At 45.4% G+C, this 17,663-nt stretch overlaps 1 protein-coding gene across 1 annotated transcript in view; it reads right to left on the bottom strand.

Annotated features, from left to right (window-relative positions):
• The window catches only part of LOC121269636 (glypican-1-like), a 186,050-nt gene that overhangs the window by 53,538 nt on the left and 114,849 nt on the right, over nt 1–17,663 (bottom strand). Inside the window, exon 3 of the mRNA XM_041174391.1 lies at nt 84–475. Coding sequence (XP_041030325.1) covers nt 84–475 — 392 coding nt within the window. The remainder of the gene's footprint in view (nt 1–83; nt 476–17,663) is intronic.

The following is a 17,663-nucleotide window of genomic DNA, read 5'->3' as shown; positions in this document are numbered from 1 at the left end:
TGGAGTCCTAGCCAATATTTGTCCCCCAATGGAAAATATCAAAAATAGTTGAGATTAAGTTAAGGAAAGACCTGTGCACCTACCTGAGAGACTTTCTTTACGACATCTGTGCCAAGGCTGAGACTCCGCACGAAGGAGCGAGCGGCAATGAACACCCGAGTTAGCCTTATCTTGAAGAACCGAGGCACCTCACCAAAGGGCCTCAGCTGCTCTGCGTGCTTAACCATACACTCCAGGTACTCATCGCTGATCTGGTAGTGTGGGTTCTGATGCTTGAATTGGCACTCCATCAGCCTTGACCAGAACTCATTCAGCACCTCCTCCAGGTTGATGTTGGTGCCTTTGTAGTAATGGCGAAGCTCGCTGAACAGGTCCTTAAAGATTTTGTTATTCTCAAAGCAAAGGAGTCCAGACATGTGCGTAAGCTTCCTGTGAAGGTTCTTTTCCGATTGGTCCAGCAGACCTTGGAAATAGCCTGTGGGTGAGAAAAACCAGGTGGTCATCCAGGATAGCCGAGACACATGAAAGCCTAAGCGCACAAATTCCCCAGTACCATCACCCTCAGCCCTATCTGGGCAGAATCTTTAATACCTCCTTCGCTTAGGAAAGGTACAAGGAAAATTCTGGGTGATGCCTCTCCCCTCTTGCAATCTGTCATGATGATGCTCCTCCATACCTTCCTCCTGTACTGTCCAAGCTCATGCACTGTCCTACAACGTTTCTCCTCTTCCACTGTTGACACCATGAAATATCTTTAACCGTTGTTTCACAGGGTGTCAACCCTCCTTACCTTCCACAGCCCGCCCTTCCTTGACCTAAAGGCACTGCATTAAACCATTTACTCTTCATCTCTTGAAGTACAAGGATAAACAATTACCCTGTGAACTCAGTGGCTCATTGTGTGGTATCACAGTGAGATCAGGAATTCCCAAGCTTGATTCCTTACTTATGCTAAGCCAGTGCCAAAGGCACCACAAGTGGTCTCAGTGCTTTACATCCCTTAACCCCAATGGCCCACCCAGTTGGTGTGCAGTTGTGGGTGAGAATAGCATGTAGTTCTGCGATGCCCTCCATGGTAGAACAGCCTGCTGAAATTCAGGGGCTAATTTTAACCCTAGAACCCTGACAAAAGACAGGTAGTTAAAATCTCCCAAGCTACTTGACTGCCTGGGGGCTGACAGGTTTGGATTTTCAGCTGTCCTCCTGAGCCCGTGACAGGGCTTCCCTCCGAAAACTGGGAGGTTCCTTTCTAACAAACAGTGGTGGCATTGGGACCCAGGTGCAATTTTAACTCAGCAGCCCGAGGGGTGAGTTTACAGCCAGCCCAACCCTGCAGTGAAGAGGATCAAGCAAAGCTCAGCCTCGCTTGATACAATCTCGCCCATATCCTTCAACCCCTCAACTGTGGGGAGATCCCAGCCCTTCATCCAATCTTGCCACTTACAGGATTCAATTGCGGCCTGGGTGGTCAAACAGACCAGGCTCTAACTCCCTCACTGCTATTCGCCCACCCTAAAGCAGACCCATAGGCTGGGATTTTCCAGCCTTGCCCGCCGCCGGAATCTCCTGGTCCCGCTGAAAGTCAATGCACTGTTGGCTGGCCCGTCACATCCCCCACGGCAGGGCTGGAAAACCGCAGCCTCAGTTAAAATCCAGGCCTTTTTGTCTGGGGCCAGACACAAAGAGTTACCGCTCAAGTGAAATGTTGGCTGTGATTAAGTTCATAGTTCATAAAAGCCCATGCGAAGGAGAGAATTATTCAGCAAGTTTTACAATAATGAATTCAGTCAACAATTGCCATGACCACATCGGAAGGAAAAAATGGAGTCCCTGCTATTCCCTATATTTTGGTAGGTTCCTACCATGATCTGACCCGTCAATCTAAAAATAAAAGGCTGAAAAGAAGCTTTGCCCCAAACTGTTGCGTTCAGCAGCCATGTGTCCATTCCTGATACACATGTCAACCAAGATTGTATCCTCACGAGTCCGGATCCGTGTTCTCCAGATGCTGGACGGACCAGACAGAAGGGATCATTACAAATACCCGAGAGATAAAGTCCATATTGTGGCCAAACACCTGCTGGTTCAAACGGGAGATACACAGAGCAGCATTGTGCCAGGATTGCATTGAAGCCAGCTCAGGCTTGGTGACAACATCTTTACAGTGTTAGCAAACCAGGTGCAACTAGACACAACAGCAACAAGGCATTTGCAGTCAGGTAGTTCATTTAATGTGAAATAAATGCCACAAGGCACTTTGCTGAGCACTTGAGAGTACTTCCCTTTTCTTTAAGATGCAATTTAAAACCTAACTTTTTTGCACAAGCCTTCAGCTTCTTTATGTTTGATAATTGCTCCTGCAGAACATCTCAGGACATTTAAGGTGCTATATAAATGCAAGCTGCTGCTTTTGTAAATGGGAGAGAGTCATAGAATCACACACCATAGAAGGAAAGTCATTCAGCCCATCTGGTGGAACTAGCCAATTAAACCCACTTCCCTGTTTTCCCCGTAGACCTGCATTTTTTCCCCTTATAAGCGTATACCCAATTCTCTTTTGAAAGATGACCAGAGAGATGTCAAACAGGTCGTTTCAAAGGCTGAGAGAGATGAAGTAAGGTGGAGGGATTTAGGGAGAGTTGCGGAGAGTAGGGCTGAAACAGGTGAAAACACGCCCTTCCATGTCGTAACAGGGGCAGAGGTTGCTGCAAAGCTGATAGGGTGAGAGAAACAAAGGTCTCCAAACAAAGCATAATGGTGGAGGACGTCACAGCGGTATGAAGGTGAGGCCAGGGATGGAGCTGTATATGAGGAAAAGGATTTTGGAATTAATATTTTGGCGTACAGAATGCCGTTTCTCTTCAGTGAGAATAACAGTGCCCTTGCATGATAAATCTGGGTGAATGACTAAGACCCACACTCCAACTATCTAGAGCAGGAGAAAAAATGAAGCCAAACTGGAAATAGTGATGAGAAGTACCAAGTTTGGATTTTGAAAGTCCTTGCATTGTAGCAAGAAGGGAAGACTGAGGGAGGTGATGAATTCCACAGTTTCAAAGTCCTAGAAAAGAAACAAGTAGAGAAAGCGCCGTCAATGGCCAGTTCATTGCAATCTGGATTGCCAGACGATGAGACACTGAACATCACAACTCTAGACCATCAAAGATTTCGGAAATTCTGCACTTGTAAGACATGTTTGAAATCTAATGGGCGGATACACCTTATTCTATTGATCATTGGGTTCAGCTGTACATTTGCGTAATAATCACCAAATGATCACATTTATGTTTGAAAGGTTATAATGTGCCAATTATTTTCTTAGACCTCAAAAGGAACTGGCAACCCTATTGGCTCAGATAGACAACGGTCCACCTAGCATAATGTTGAAGGATTTTGACCAGCTAAATCCCTATTGAGAATACCTTGATCTGGTGTGAGTTGGCTAATTCCAACCAATGGAAGGGATTACTGTAGTTGGTCTGGGGAAACAGGGTCAGGAGGGAAAGAAATTATCAGCCACGATTTTTACCGTGTGTGTGCATGCCTGTTAAGTGGGGGCAGTGAAAGGCTTTGCTTTAAAGCCCACCGAGAACCACAGAATGGTCTCATACAGGAAACAGGCCATTCAGCCCATTAAACCTGCCCCAGTAATGCTTCTCAATGAGCCACAGGGCTAACTCTGCTCTTCTATTCACTCCTTGTGCCTTTTAATTGTCAATTGACTGACTCCTTTCCTTTTCAAGAAGAGTTGCTAGACTCTGTTTCAGTGACAGGGAGCTCGCCCAGTCAACACTTTGGGTTGAGAGCCACAACTGAAGAATGCCCTCTCAGCCGAAGTACTCCACAGACAGAGCCTGTGTCACGAAAGATTAGAGCAACGAGCTTTCTCGGAATGTGCAACCATTCAATCAGTTGCTGAAGTAATCAGTTGGAATTATCACTGTGTTCTTTCACATGGGGATAGTGCCTCACCCTGGCCTTAACAGAATCAAGCCGGAAGAAATGATAATTTAATTTCTTGCACCTCGTACCATTTTACTGAGTTCTCTTTAAAAGTTTGCAGCATTTTAACACGCATTCAATCAAGGAACACAAGACTGCAGTTGTAAAAGATAATGGCATCTCATTAAAAGCTGCTGCACTGGGTTTAAATTCAATTTGTAAGGATGTTGAGCTCTTATCTTCAGGACACTCAGAATGCTCCTATATTTTCTGAAGGGTCAATGCTTTGGTGTGTATCCTTGCCCTTCCTGTGGATGAGGGAGATCTCCTCTGGTTGTTATTTACAGTGAGGCTGTCACAATATACTCACACTGCTGTCCGATTCCCAACTCACACCAAATCCCATTAACCAGTTACCCTCCTGTGCTCACTGGCCTACTTTAGCTCCAGTCCCAGGAAAACCTCCATGTTAAAATTCCCATCCCATGCTCTGTTTCATTATGAACAATCTTCACTTGGTGACAGTATTGCGACCCTGCTCTCTGACTTGGCATTTACAGAACTGAAGACTCATTTACACTCGCCGTGACTTTGGTGGACATTATTCAACAACAGCTTATATTTATATAGTGCCTTTAATGTAATAAAACATTCAAGACACTTCATAGGGCTATTGTAAAACAAAGTATGATACTGAGCCAAGTAAAGAAATATTAGGTCACTCGGCCTTATGTTTGGTCAAAGAGCTAGGTTTTAGGAAGTGTCTTAAAGGAGGAAAGTGGGGTAAAGAGGTGGAGAGGGTGTAGGGAGGGAATTCTAGAGTTTGGGGCCTTGGCAATTGAAGATACGGGCACTAATGGTGGAGCAATTAAAACTGGGGATGCACAAGAGGCCAGAATTAGAGGAGTGCATGCAATTCAGTTGTAGGGCTGGAGGAGGTTACAGATAAAGGGAAGGGTGAGATCACAGAGAGATTTGAAATCAAGGATGAGAATTTTAAAGCTAAGATGCTGCTTGACCAAGGCCCAATGTAAGTCAGTAAGCACAGGGGTGATAAGGGAATGGGACTTGCTGCAAATTGAGACACAGGCAACAGAGTTTGGATGACCTCAAGTTTACAGAGGGTAGAATGTGGGAGGCCAGCCAGGAATGCATTGGAATAGGTGAGTCTTGGGGTAACATAGGCATGAATGAGGATTAGGGCCATTTTCTGAAGGTGTGAAGGATTGATGACAACTTGGCTAGGCCTGGTGGGCTTTTGCTTCTAGAGTCAGGGGTCAGAAGGTTGAAGATTCAAGCCCCACTCTAGCACTGGAGCTATTTTACAAATTCAGTGGCTTTAAACCATTTATTGCGCAAAATATTAATCTGCTGCAAAGATGAGGCTTTGTCAAATTGCTGTTAAGTAAACATCAAGTGAAGCTGATCCGAACAACTGACTTTAGAAGTGTTTTACAAGGTTCCTGACAGTGGTTGGAAACATGAAGAGACCACTCCAGCCAATAACCTTGAAAGAGGTTTGGCTGAAGTCCCATTTATGTGCATAAATATGCCTTCCAAAGAAAATACTGTGGAGGAGCAAGAAGGAATCCAGCCCATGACTCTTGTTGCTGTGGTGCACGTGTTGGGGGGGGTGGAGGTGTGTGTGTGTTGTGGTGGTGGTTGCGAGGGGGATGCAGGGTTCATGGCCTTAAGCAGGGATCAGGGACTAGTCACAAAGCAGGGGTTGGACATAGGCACAGTGGGGTTGTGGAGTGGAGTGAATGTCGAGTGGTCAGCAGCCAAGACAGATGGTGGCAGGGTATGGGAGCAAACACCATCAGGCCACCAGCCCAGTTTTAGCTATTCCAGATGGGTAACATTGCAGTCAGAGTGTCACTATCCCACCCGCCTTACAGAAGGAACTAGGTGGTGTCAAAGATAGAGTACGCAACAGCAATGCGCACAGGAAAGTTTTACAAAAAGTGTGGCATTTACAGTAAGTGCAGCCTATATACAACAGAGGCACTGAACTATTCACATTTTGAGTCAATCAGCAGAAGTATCAACTAATGTAAATGTAACAGAGACGTAGTTAATTTCAACTGCATTGGATGAGCACAATCTGGATTAAAGATCCTGCTGGGTGATTGGGACCTTTACAATGACTCAACAGTGCTGGAGAGGACTCAAGAAAAATACTTGGAGCTTCAATTCAGGCTCCTGCAAGATCATCGATGGGTCAGACCGCCAGTGTGATAGATTTCAACTGAAGATGATTCAAAAAGGCTCCAACATCAACATCCTTTCGGCTCTGTTGAATCTTTGTTCCCAAGGACAATCCCACAATGGAACAAGCTGCCTAAGGAAACTGTCACAGCCCCATCATTTGAAATCTTCAAAATCCTTCTCTAGCTTATTTCCATTTCCAAGTTTTCATTATCGGGACTGCCACCTCAGCAGGTCATGCCTGATTTAGCTAGCGCTACCCATATAAATGCTGGTGGAAAACTGATATTAATCTATGATGCTGAGACAACTAATTCTGGCTTACATTTGCATCTTCATGTGCACTGAGAGAGAACACTGGCTTTTCCACGGCTATTGGTACAAGGTCAACGCACACACTTGCAGTGTGAGGAACAGCTCAGCTTCTTTACAGCCAATTCATTTAGAACTAACAGAGTCAGTCTATTATAATGAGGCAGTCAGTTTGCTGCACTGGTCCAGTACTGAGGGAGTTAATATTATCCAAGTGAGCAAATATCAGATACAACCAGCGGGCAGGGCCACCAAATGTGCACAATAGCGATAGGAATGGGCACAAGCAGCTGCCCTGCAGAAAGGAGAAGGAAGAGGTCCAATTACACCAGAATCACATAAGCAAACTCCAGCAGGCTGGAGCGAGGGAAGAACAGGGAGGGAGAGGGATATTGAGGGATGGGAGTTGGGTGGTGGTGGTGGTGGGGGGGGGGGGGGGCTTGGTTGGTGCGGGTGGAATAAGTGTGAGATGAGGAGGGGGGAATGAGAGAGAGAGGGGGTGTGAGAGGATTATGTGAGGAGCCGGAAGATGAGAGGGGCCAGCTAATGTAGGAGAAATTTGAGTCTTAAATTACCACAGGGCCTGTTGCATACCTGCAGATTATTCTGGCCAGGTGAGGACAGGCAATGGTGGGAAGTGAGTTTGGATCTGCTGGTGCTAGATTCACACTCCGAAGAACAGGTGGGATCTGGCAAAATTCCCAGTGTTCCTGCTTTCTATCCTGCTATCACACTCATTCCCTTCCTCCTTTCTACCCTTTGCTCACTCTTGCTACCCTCCTCTTTCCTATCTCTCGTTCACTCTTCATTTCCTCCCTTTTACTATCTGTCACTCACACTGGGTTCCCGCACTCCCCACTATCTCTTGCTCACTCTTGTTCCCCGCCATCCTGTGTTACTTTGTCAGAATGGTCACTGGTATAACACTGGTGTTCAGTGCAGTGCAGCAGCACAAATGGGGCCCAGACAGGAACAGAGATAAACGTCTGGTAAAGACCGTCTGAGTTCAAACATGATCCACTCTTTGAAGCTAGTTCTGCTGGCTTCACCCTCAAACAGCTAGTCAAATGTGACATTTTTATCTCTCTCACATTCCAAGGTGTGGGACATGCACTGACATGCATCGTGCCAACTGACTGACCCCAGCGGGTCAGTTAAAATTGGGCACAGGTGGCGTAATTCCCTCTCCACCATTACTACATTAGCAAAGCTGGATTAGGGAGTCAAATTGCTTGTAAATAGTTCCAACATAAAATAGCTTCTTTTGAAACTGTAATGATGAATGTGTGGGTGATGCTCTTCTTCATTGTGTGTGTAATTAAATGGTTTTATCCAGATCATTTAACAGACCGAGGAAACATTAGAACAGAAACTTTTGAGCAGCCCAGTTGGACTTGGCTGGTTTGTGAATTCTCTAGCTAGAGGGAAAAGCAAATAATCTTTAACACCAAATTCCCTTTGGAACATTCCGATTGAATCTGCTTCCACCCACCATTTCAGGCAGTGCATTCCAGATCATAACTCACTGTATTAAAAACATTCTGCTCATCTCCTCCCAATCCTATGTTGCTGAAACTCAAACAATGGACTCCTTTTTTTGGGGGCAAGGGGGTGGGGTAGGTTGGGGATGAGGGAGACGATCTTCGTGCCTTGCCTGAAGGAGCAGCTCAGGATCGATTACAGGATTTGCTGTGGTTTTAACCACAGCCAAACCAGCTGTGGAGGAGTCAGACTCATAGCGCCAAGAGCACCCTGTCAGCTGTTCCACACACTCCGCCAAGCAGCTGTGCTCAGTGCCCCTCTCCCCACCCCCCACCCCACAGCATCGCGATGGCTGACATTCAAGGAACAGATGGGACACAGGCCCAGGCCCAGCCTCCCACAGGCTGGTCAGAGGACTTGAGCAGTCAGTGACTCACAGAAGGAAACTGAAAGCAGGATCCTGGGATCTGCTGGGGATTAGACCACACAGCAACTTTGAGCGCTTTCAGAGCTTCCTGACAGGTGACATTCTTGACTCAGAAATTAGCACAATTATGGAAGTGTTTCCCTTCATCCATGCGATTGACAGGGACAGTTGTATTCTAGGTTATTCCACTTCTTCGAGGGGGTTTAGCTTGAGATGAGTAGAGGGTGGAAATATTTGGTTTCCTTTTCTGGTTATTTTGTTGGCCTATTCCCCTCATGCTCAAGAACAGAGACCTAGATTTTCATGGAGGCAGGGAGACTCCATGGTGTATCCAAAATAACGCTGAGAACCAACATCCAGATCCGGAAATCCTGCCCCCATTTCCAACAAGTCCTATTTTCATTGGTAGGGAAAAGGGGACAGGATGTGACTCAAATATGCGGGAAATCTGAACTCAGCAAGGCCATTTGAACTTGGTGCTCAGTCCGACCAGACCCCAATTTCACTAAAGTGAGAGCCTTACCTCACAATGTGTGTGTTACAAATTTTTAGTGGACATAAATGCTTGTAAATGGTGGATATGGCTGTGGAACTGTCAAGCTGCTTATTTGAGCTGAAAAAATCTGCACTTTCAGTTTCAACAGCTGTTTGTTGACATAACTTAAGTGATATCATTATAGCATTATTACTGTTTGACTGCTTCCACAACCTATCATCAACACAGTGGGAGAGGGGGTTATTGACAGCTCCAAAAGGTTATTAAAGGATTAGCTGCCTTTGGTCTGGGGTTATGAATGCAAATGCTTGTTTTTCTAGGTAATTAAATACTTGAGGGGACAGAAATGTGTTGAAAAGGCTTTCATGAATGAGAGTCTTTTTTATATAGTGAAGTCTGTAATAAATATTTAGAAGTTTATCTTATGTCATTTCGGCATGGCTCCTGAGGGCTTCCCATCATGGACACCAGGTGAGTTGGCATAAAGGCTGTAAGGGCAAATAGTGTTGGGAGTGGGTGGGGGAGGTGAGGGGTGAGGCTACAAAACCTAACATTTAACAAAACAACTGGGACAAAGCTCCAGAGAAATGAGGCAAGCCTTTTAACAAGCCAAACGTGGCACTCAGCAACTCCTGTGGCCACCTCCAATCAGCATCTAGGGGTGGTGGGCCCAACTCTATCCCACACTCGCACCCCTGGAAAGAAGATCCTGCCATTCAGGGCACATTTCCCCCTCCACCTCCCTGAGGTGGATGTGGCTCTGTACAGCCACCTTGAGAAGGAAAATCCAGGCCTTAGGCTAATAGGCAGGATGTGGTGTGTGAGAGAGAGACAAATGGACACATGCAGAATGAGAGTGAGTTTGGCAAAGACAGATAAGAGTGACAAGGAGAAGGTGACAGAGAGAGAGGGGGAGAGAAAGTAGGGGATAGACAGACAGGCAGATTGATAAAAAGTATGACAGAGTCAAACACAGGCAGAAAGGTAGATACATGGTATGAGAGACAGAGACAGAAAGAAAGCATGGCAGAGAGTGAGGTAGAGATAGGGAAGTGGTGAGAGGAAAAATAGACAGTGAGAGACAGAACAGGGCCGTTGGATATAGGGGAGAAAGAGGCAAATATTAATACAAAAACACACCCACACAGGCACGTGCATGCTCGCATACACAGGCACACACACATCCACACAAACACACACACACAGGGATATAAATAAACACACACATACATACACATGCATGGACACATTGAGAAAGTTATTGAAAGCTCCTTTATCCTGATACAGAGTAGGTGCTGTGACATTTTTTCACTAGTTTAGGCTCAGGTTTTGATTCTGACAATATTTTACCCTGATGTGCATGTTTATTTTCTAGAGTGCAATATATAACATGCAACATAGGAACAGCAGGATCAATCCAAAAATAATGTGCCTAGTCATTTAAACAGCCTAGCCATACGCTACCAGCAGGAACACTTGCACACTTGTCATTTCAAATGGAGTTTTATTTATGAGACTGTCAACACTAGGTAAGAAACGCAATGGTTTGACTATTGGCTTGATGTTCCAGCTTCCCTTCCCCAATTCTCCACAGGTTTTAATTACCCTGTGACCCCTCCATCAGGCCATCCCCTCCATATTCAACCAGCTGTCCCAGGCCCACAGCTCAGACCTCAAAAAATCTCATTGTTCACTCTCAAACCCTTCTCGGGTCTTATGTCCAATATTCCCAAAAGGTTGGTGCTCACAAGGTGTCTCTTCTAAGTACTGCATATGCATGGTGCACAACAAAAAAAGGGGGGTCACTGCTAAGCTCCCCCACCCCATCATTCCTTCTTCCCCACCCATTCTGCTCTTTCTCTCCTTCTTGTCATGCTCCTTATTGGATAGAAGATCATGGTCTCCTAGCTGGAGAACCCAATGGGGGAACTCAGACTTTCTGCCCACCCCAACACCGCGCCTCCACCCCTGCTCCACCACTTTCCCATACCAATTAAGCACTGTAACTAAGCAGATTGCAACAGAATGCCCTGTTGTATGAAACTGTACTCGCCACTCAGATTGATGAGGACTACACTCAGAATAATGAAATCTATTTTTATATTGTTCTTTCATTGGGGCTCTTTGTGGTCCTGTTGTTGAATTCTGAAGTGCAACAACCTGGGTGACCACTTTGTGGATGACATGCAGAGTGGTAGGACCAGAGGTCTATGTTTTAGTGACAAGGGTGGAGTGCAATGTCTTGTCTCAGAAAAGCAATTGCACAGCATGGGAGTCAACTGAGGGTACTGGGCAATGGTTACGGTACTTGACTGGTAATTGAGAAACGATGGCAGGTTGAGAATGTGAATTTAGTATTTTTATTAAAATCTGGTACTAGTAAAAGTGACGTGAATTGCCAGTCTTATGGCTATGAACAACAACAATTTATGTTGCACGTTTAACCTAATAAAATGTGCCGAGGCATTTTACAGGAGCTTTTCAAACAGAATATGACACTGATCACATAAGGAAATATTAAGTCTGATGACCAAAGGCTTGGTCAAAGGTTTTAAGGAGTGTTTTTGAGGAGGAAAGAGAAAAAGAGAGGGAGAAAGGTTTAAGGAGGGATTTCCAGAGCTTAGGGCCTACGCATATCCACCATTGATAGAGCGATTAAAATACGGGTTTCTCAGGAGGCCAGAATTAGATGAACACAAAGCTCTCAGAGGATTGTGGGGTTGAAGGAGGTTACAAACAAATGGAGGAGGGAGACCATGGTGGGATTTGAAAACAAGGATGAGAATTTCCAAATCAACACATTGCTAAACTAGGAGCCAATGTAAGTCAGTGAGCACAGGGGTTCAAGGGGAACGGGATTTGGTGCAAGTTGGGCAGGGGCAGCAAAGTTTTGGATAGCCTCAAGTTTATAGAGGGTACAATGTAGGTAACCAGTCAGGAGTGCATTGGTATAGTCAAGTCTAGAGGTAACATGAATGACCGTTTCAGCAGCTGATGAGCTGAGACAGAGGCACAGTTGGGCAATGTCACAGAGGTGGAAATAGGCATTGCTAATGATGGTGAGAATATGTGTTCAAAAGCTCACCTCAGGGTCAAGTGTGACACTGAGATTGAGGGACTGTGTTGGTAGCTTGGAAATGAAGTTTAGCGCATGGACCAAAAACAATGGCTTCAATCTTCCCAATATTTAATTGGAGGAAATTTCTGCTCATTCCAGTACTGGATGTTGGATAAGCAGTCTGCTAATGTAGCAACAGTGCCATGTTCGAGAGGAGTGATGGTGAGGTAGAGCTGGATGTTGTCCGCATACATGTAAAAACTAATGTTTTTGGATGATGTCACTGAGGGGCAATATGTTGATGGGAAACAGGAGGGGGCCCAGGATTGACCCTTGAGGGCCACTAGAGGTAATATTGCAGGAGCAGTAAGGGTCACCATTGCAAGTGATTCTCTGGCTGCAATCAGATAGATAAGAATGGAACTAGGTGAGAGCAGTCCCACCCAGCTGAATAGATGAAGAGGCCTTGGAGGAGGATGGTGTGATCAACTGTGTCAAAGGCTGCAGACAAGTCGAGAAGGTTAAGGAGGGAAAGTTTATCTTTGACACAGTCACATAGGATGTCACTTGTAACTCTATAAGAGTCATTTTGGTGTGGTAGCAGGGGTGGGAAATGGATTGGAGGGATTCAAACATGGAGTTCCAGAAAAGATGGGCACAGATTTGGGAGGTAGAAGGACTTTGGAAAGGAAAAGGAGGTTGGAGATGACTTGGTAGTTTGCAAGGACAGTGGAGTCAGGGGTTGATTTTTTTGAGGAGAGGGGTGATGATGGCAGATTTAAAGGAGAGGGGGACAACATCTGAAGAGAGCCATTTACAATATCAGCTAACATGGGGGCCAGGAGGGGAAGTTGGGTCGTCAGCAGTTTAGTGAAATAGGTTTGAGGGAGCAGGAGGTGGGTCAGCATGAGCTTGGAATGGGCATGAGGAGAGATAGGAAAGAAACTAGAGAAAGAAATGAGTTCAGGGCTAGGGCAGGGGGGAGCTTTAGAGGAACTTTGGCCTGGTGGGTTAGAAGAAGGGAGCAATTCAGCAGCAAAGGCAGCCAATTGCATGGTCTTGATTTTAGTGACAAAAACGTCCATGAGCTCCTAGCAGTTATTGTTGGAGGTGCGGGTGAATGAGATAGTGAGAAGAGTTCAAGAAGATGGTTTGCAGTGAAGAAAAGAATCTAAAAGTTATCTTTGCATTCCAGGACACCATGGAATAATAAGCAGTTTTAGCAGGTGAGAGCAGGACTGGATAGTGTTTTATGTATTTGGTGGGAGACAGTGGTATAGTGGTAATGTTACTGGACTGTTAATCCAGAAGCCTAGCCTAATGCCCAGGAGACATGGGTTCAAACTTCACCAAAGCAGCTGGTAGAATTAAAATTCAATTAATAAATCTGGAATTGAAAACTAGTCTCAGTAATCTGCCATCCTTACCTGGCCCGGGCCTATATGTGACTCCAGATCCACAGCAATGTGGTTGACTCTGAACTGCCCTCTGAAATGGCCTAGCAAGTCACTCAGTTCAAGGGCAATTAGGGGATGGGCAACAAATGCTGGCCTTGCCGGTGACACCTACATCCCATGAAAAGAATGAAGGAAAAGAAAGTGGTCAAGCCAGATCTGGCAGTGGATGGCTAAACCAGTTATCCACCATATCCCTTTCACTTGAGGGAGCAGAGTTAATTTATGGAGACAGAGAAGAGGTCCATGCCAAGGGGAATGACAAGAGGAAGTCTCACCATCAGGGGTCTCAATCAAACTGGAAATCTTCGTTTAATATATTTGTATAGCTTTTCTGAATGTTGGTGGATTCACAGAACTGGTTTGAAAGGATTGCCATGACTGACCATGTAAACTCATTTTGACATAGACCCAAGAGGACACAAAGCCCACTAAAGCTTAGAGCATTACTTCCATCAAGATCCATTCAGCTCCATTCCACTAATTTCCCACCCTCCTGGGGCTCTGAGCTCAATTTTGCCAGTATGTTCAGCTGCATAGACACCAAGCCAAGATCAACAGTAACTCTAGCATTGCTTCAAGTAGAGGCCTGAAAGACAGTTGCAGGAAGTCTGTCCAGCTGGCATCCTTTCTTAACTGGAAGAGGTTTAGACTTGTCCTTTTTTCCTCTGCCATTCCATCAAGCCAAGTGCCCCAGGCTTGTTTGGAGCACAAACACCAGATAGAACCAGTTGGGCAAAATGGCCTGTTTCTGTATATTCTAAGCAATTCTCTACAGTTGCTTGTCCTAACTGCCCACTCAAGTGACAAAAAGAAAACATTCCATGAGGCTGTTTTCAGTCAAGAATATTCTTCATTAAACATTAATGGACTTCCTCCTTTTTTTTCCCCAGCTGTTACACAAGGCAAGGTATGAATGACCCAAGAGATGCTTCAATCTATGCACAACAGTACTGGAATGGCTCTGGAGCTCGGGCATGCGTGTGTAGTACCAAAGTTGTATGAAAGACAGTGCCTCACTCTTATTAAACCCTGTTTATTTTGCTGGGGTTGTCAAGGATACATTGAACAGAGTCAAGCCAGATGCAGAGAAATTTAAGTCTCGAGCCAAAGGTCCAGACTTTTCAGGGACCTGTCCCAACAACAACAAAGAGACTGAAAGTAGAGGTGCAAAACAGCAGCACAAATCATCTCATTGGGGAAGCAGAGAGGTGAGGAAACTGAAATTTGGGCCAACAATTTCCTTTTGTTAGAAATCTGAAGTTTAATCTCTAACGAAATGGTCAATAATGCTTCCAATAAATACACCCTGGCAAAGTCTCTGTCCCACAGCTCAGTTCTGAAGAGATGGAAGCGCATTAGGTGGTCTCCAGACCAGAAGAGCCAAAGGCAGGCAATTGACTGTTCCCAGCTTGAAACTGGCCAGCAATAACCTAATTTAACTAATAGCGTGAAATGGGATCACTTTAATCTCACCTCCCTCAATTACATTAAGACACCATGTAGAAAATACAGACCAATATAAACACTGCCACATAAAATATGTAAAAAGGAAAAATATCGTGCATTAATTTACACCCTTTAGGATGCCTCAGCATTCCTTACAAGCAGTTTGAGTAGTTTCTAATTGTAGTCGCCATTGTAATGTAGGATACATAGCAGATAATTTGCACACAGCAAGCTTCCACAAATAGCAATGTGGTAATGATCGGATAGGCTGTTTTAGTGATGTTGATTGGGGGACAAATATTAACTAGGACACTGGGGAAGACTCTCCTGATCTTCACTGAATAAGGTCATAGGATCTTTCACATCCAGCAGGCCTTAGCTTAATGTCTTATCTGAAAGATAGCATCTCTGACAGAATTGCACTGAATTGTCAGTCGAGATTCTGTGCTATAGTTCCTGGAGCAGGCCTATGAACCAACAATCTTCATGATTAGGGGCGAGAGTGCTACTAATTGAGCCAAGGTTCTCAACTGCATTGCTGATAAACAGAGTGGAACAGAATCTCAGTGAGGTTAATACCGGCTCTAAGGTCATCTGAGACTTCTCCCCATCCACCCACACCCACACCCACCATCACCCCATTATGTTCGAATTGTTTATGATTTTGGGCGCTCTTCTTTACAAAGGTTAGGCACATTGTTGTTGCAACTAACACAGGATTTTATTGCTTTTGTTACTGTTCCACTCTGCAAAATAGCACGTATTATACCACATGTTGAATATCAGCAGCAATTTTTCTACGATATTTCCTGAGGGTAACAGCAAGCTCAAAGGCTTCAATCTCCATTGCATTTCGTGCCACATCACTAGACAATCAAGCCAACCATTCGGGCTCAATCTGAAGAGACTAAAGAGCAGAGAAGCTTAAGGGGAGATTTGACAGAGATGTTCAAAGTGATAAGGGGTTTTGCTAGATTAAATAAGGACAAATTATTGCAATAAGGGTCAGTAACCAGAGGGCACAGATGTTACGATGATTGGCAACAAGAACGAGAGAAGAGGTGAGATTAATCGTTTTTAATGCAATAAGTTGTTGTGATCTGGAATGTGCTGCCTGAAAGGGCAGTGGAAGTAGATGCAACAGTAACTTTCAAAAATGAATTGAATAACCAGCGGAAAAGACTATGGGCTAGAAATTAGTGTGCCCCAGTATCTGGGCATGCAGTTGTGATTCACAACTGGCCCGGCTGTTCAGGACGAGGTGGGAAACATCAAAATATGGTGTACCCATCTCATCTCGGAATGACTGTAGCACTGGCTTCTTTCCCTGCTTAATGCCATCTGTGACCTCTACGATCTGGTATTAAGGACTGAAGCCAAACATTCAGATAATCCACCTCACCCCCACACACCTTCCAAAATGCCATCATGATACCCACCTCTTGCTGCTTCCATATACCCCACCAGCTGTCCAGCTATGGCAGGTGCATCACCCAAGCACAGTGCCACACAATAATTGACACTCTGACCTTTCTCTTTTTGGAAAAAGTAGCAAACAACAACTGGAAGATACAGACAATCGGAAGGTATAGCACCAAACCTCCATCCCTTGAGCCCCCTGGAGGAGATGGTGCTCAAGATCATGGGCTCAGAGGTGATAGCCCTTGGCGACTGATCAGGATGATGGTGAGAGTGTGCTTGTGTCCCCTTGGGAACTCCCTCCTCATCCTGAGATTTGTCATCAAATGGATGTATCAGAAGGTGTGATCATAGAACTTGGGCTTTTCGCCCCACCTACCCTTCCATCACCACCTCCCCAGCCTTCAGTTGGAACGTCTCTGGATACACAAGATCTGTCACCTGGGACAGCCTCAGCAGAGCCTGGAGGAAGGTGAGGAGGAACCAGCTGAAAGTGATGAGGAGGCACCGTCAATCAATCTGACAGTCCCAGCCATCCGCTCAGATATTGACATCCTGCAAACTTTGGAGACTAGTATGAAGTGGGATGTTTGAGTGGGCAGCAATTATGCCAGGAGCAAGGGGTTGCTTGTGTGTCAACTCACCGGAGGGCAAGATTGCAGCTGAGTTCAGCTGCAGGGGACTCAGTTTAGGACTTTGATGGGGTGGCATATAGGAGAACACTCATGAGGATATATATGAAGATGCAGGCCTCCCAGTCAGTCTTCTGTCACAGTCTAGGAGCATGAAGCCCGGCTCCAAAGTGTCAGAGCTCAGGGCCCACCCTTTCCAGTGTGGAAGTGGCAACCAACTCCATGGCAGCACTGGCAGACTGTCCAATGATGACGACTCTGATGGCCATTTTCTCTGCTTCCACTGTAGCACACTCAGAGTCCACTTGACAACACAGCACTACAGTGGAAGCTCAGAGGGAGAACATGAGATCAAAGGTAGGTGGTACGCAGTTTTAGTGGGTACGAATCTCAGTCCTCAAGAGAGCATGCAAGCTCTTATAGCAGTCTACTAATTTGTCCTTCAACATATTACTAGCACTGTTGAGGTGCTGCTCCAGGAGAAATGGCTACATGGATTGCAAACCTGTTGTCCTCAAGGGGACCCTACAAGGCCATCTGCAGTCTCCCCCAGTGAAGGTCAGCAACCTCCCACCAGCAATACTGCAGCCACTGAGGTAGCACTACGTAGGAACATTAGGCTAGACCAGGGAACCCACAAGGTAGGAAGTGGAGAAATGCACGAGGTTGAATAGTTTGTTGTTATTTGTATAATTGGATGCGTTTTGGATAAAGATGTTTTCTGAAGGTTTTTTATGATGGCTTTTATTCAACGTTGGCGTAGGGGTTGTGGTGAATGGGGAGT

The sequence above is a fragment of the Carcharodon carcharias genome, chromosome 2, assembly GCF_017639515.1.
Source record: "Carcharodon carcharias isolate sCarCar2 chromosome 2, sCarCar2.pri, whole genome shotgun sequence".
NCBI lineage: Eukaryota > Metazoa > Chordata > Chondrichthyes > Lamniformes > Lamnidae > Carcharodon > Carcharodon carcharias.
Note: the sequence above shows the minus strand (reverse complement) of the source record. Positions and strands in the feature narration are given on the sequence as shown.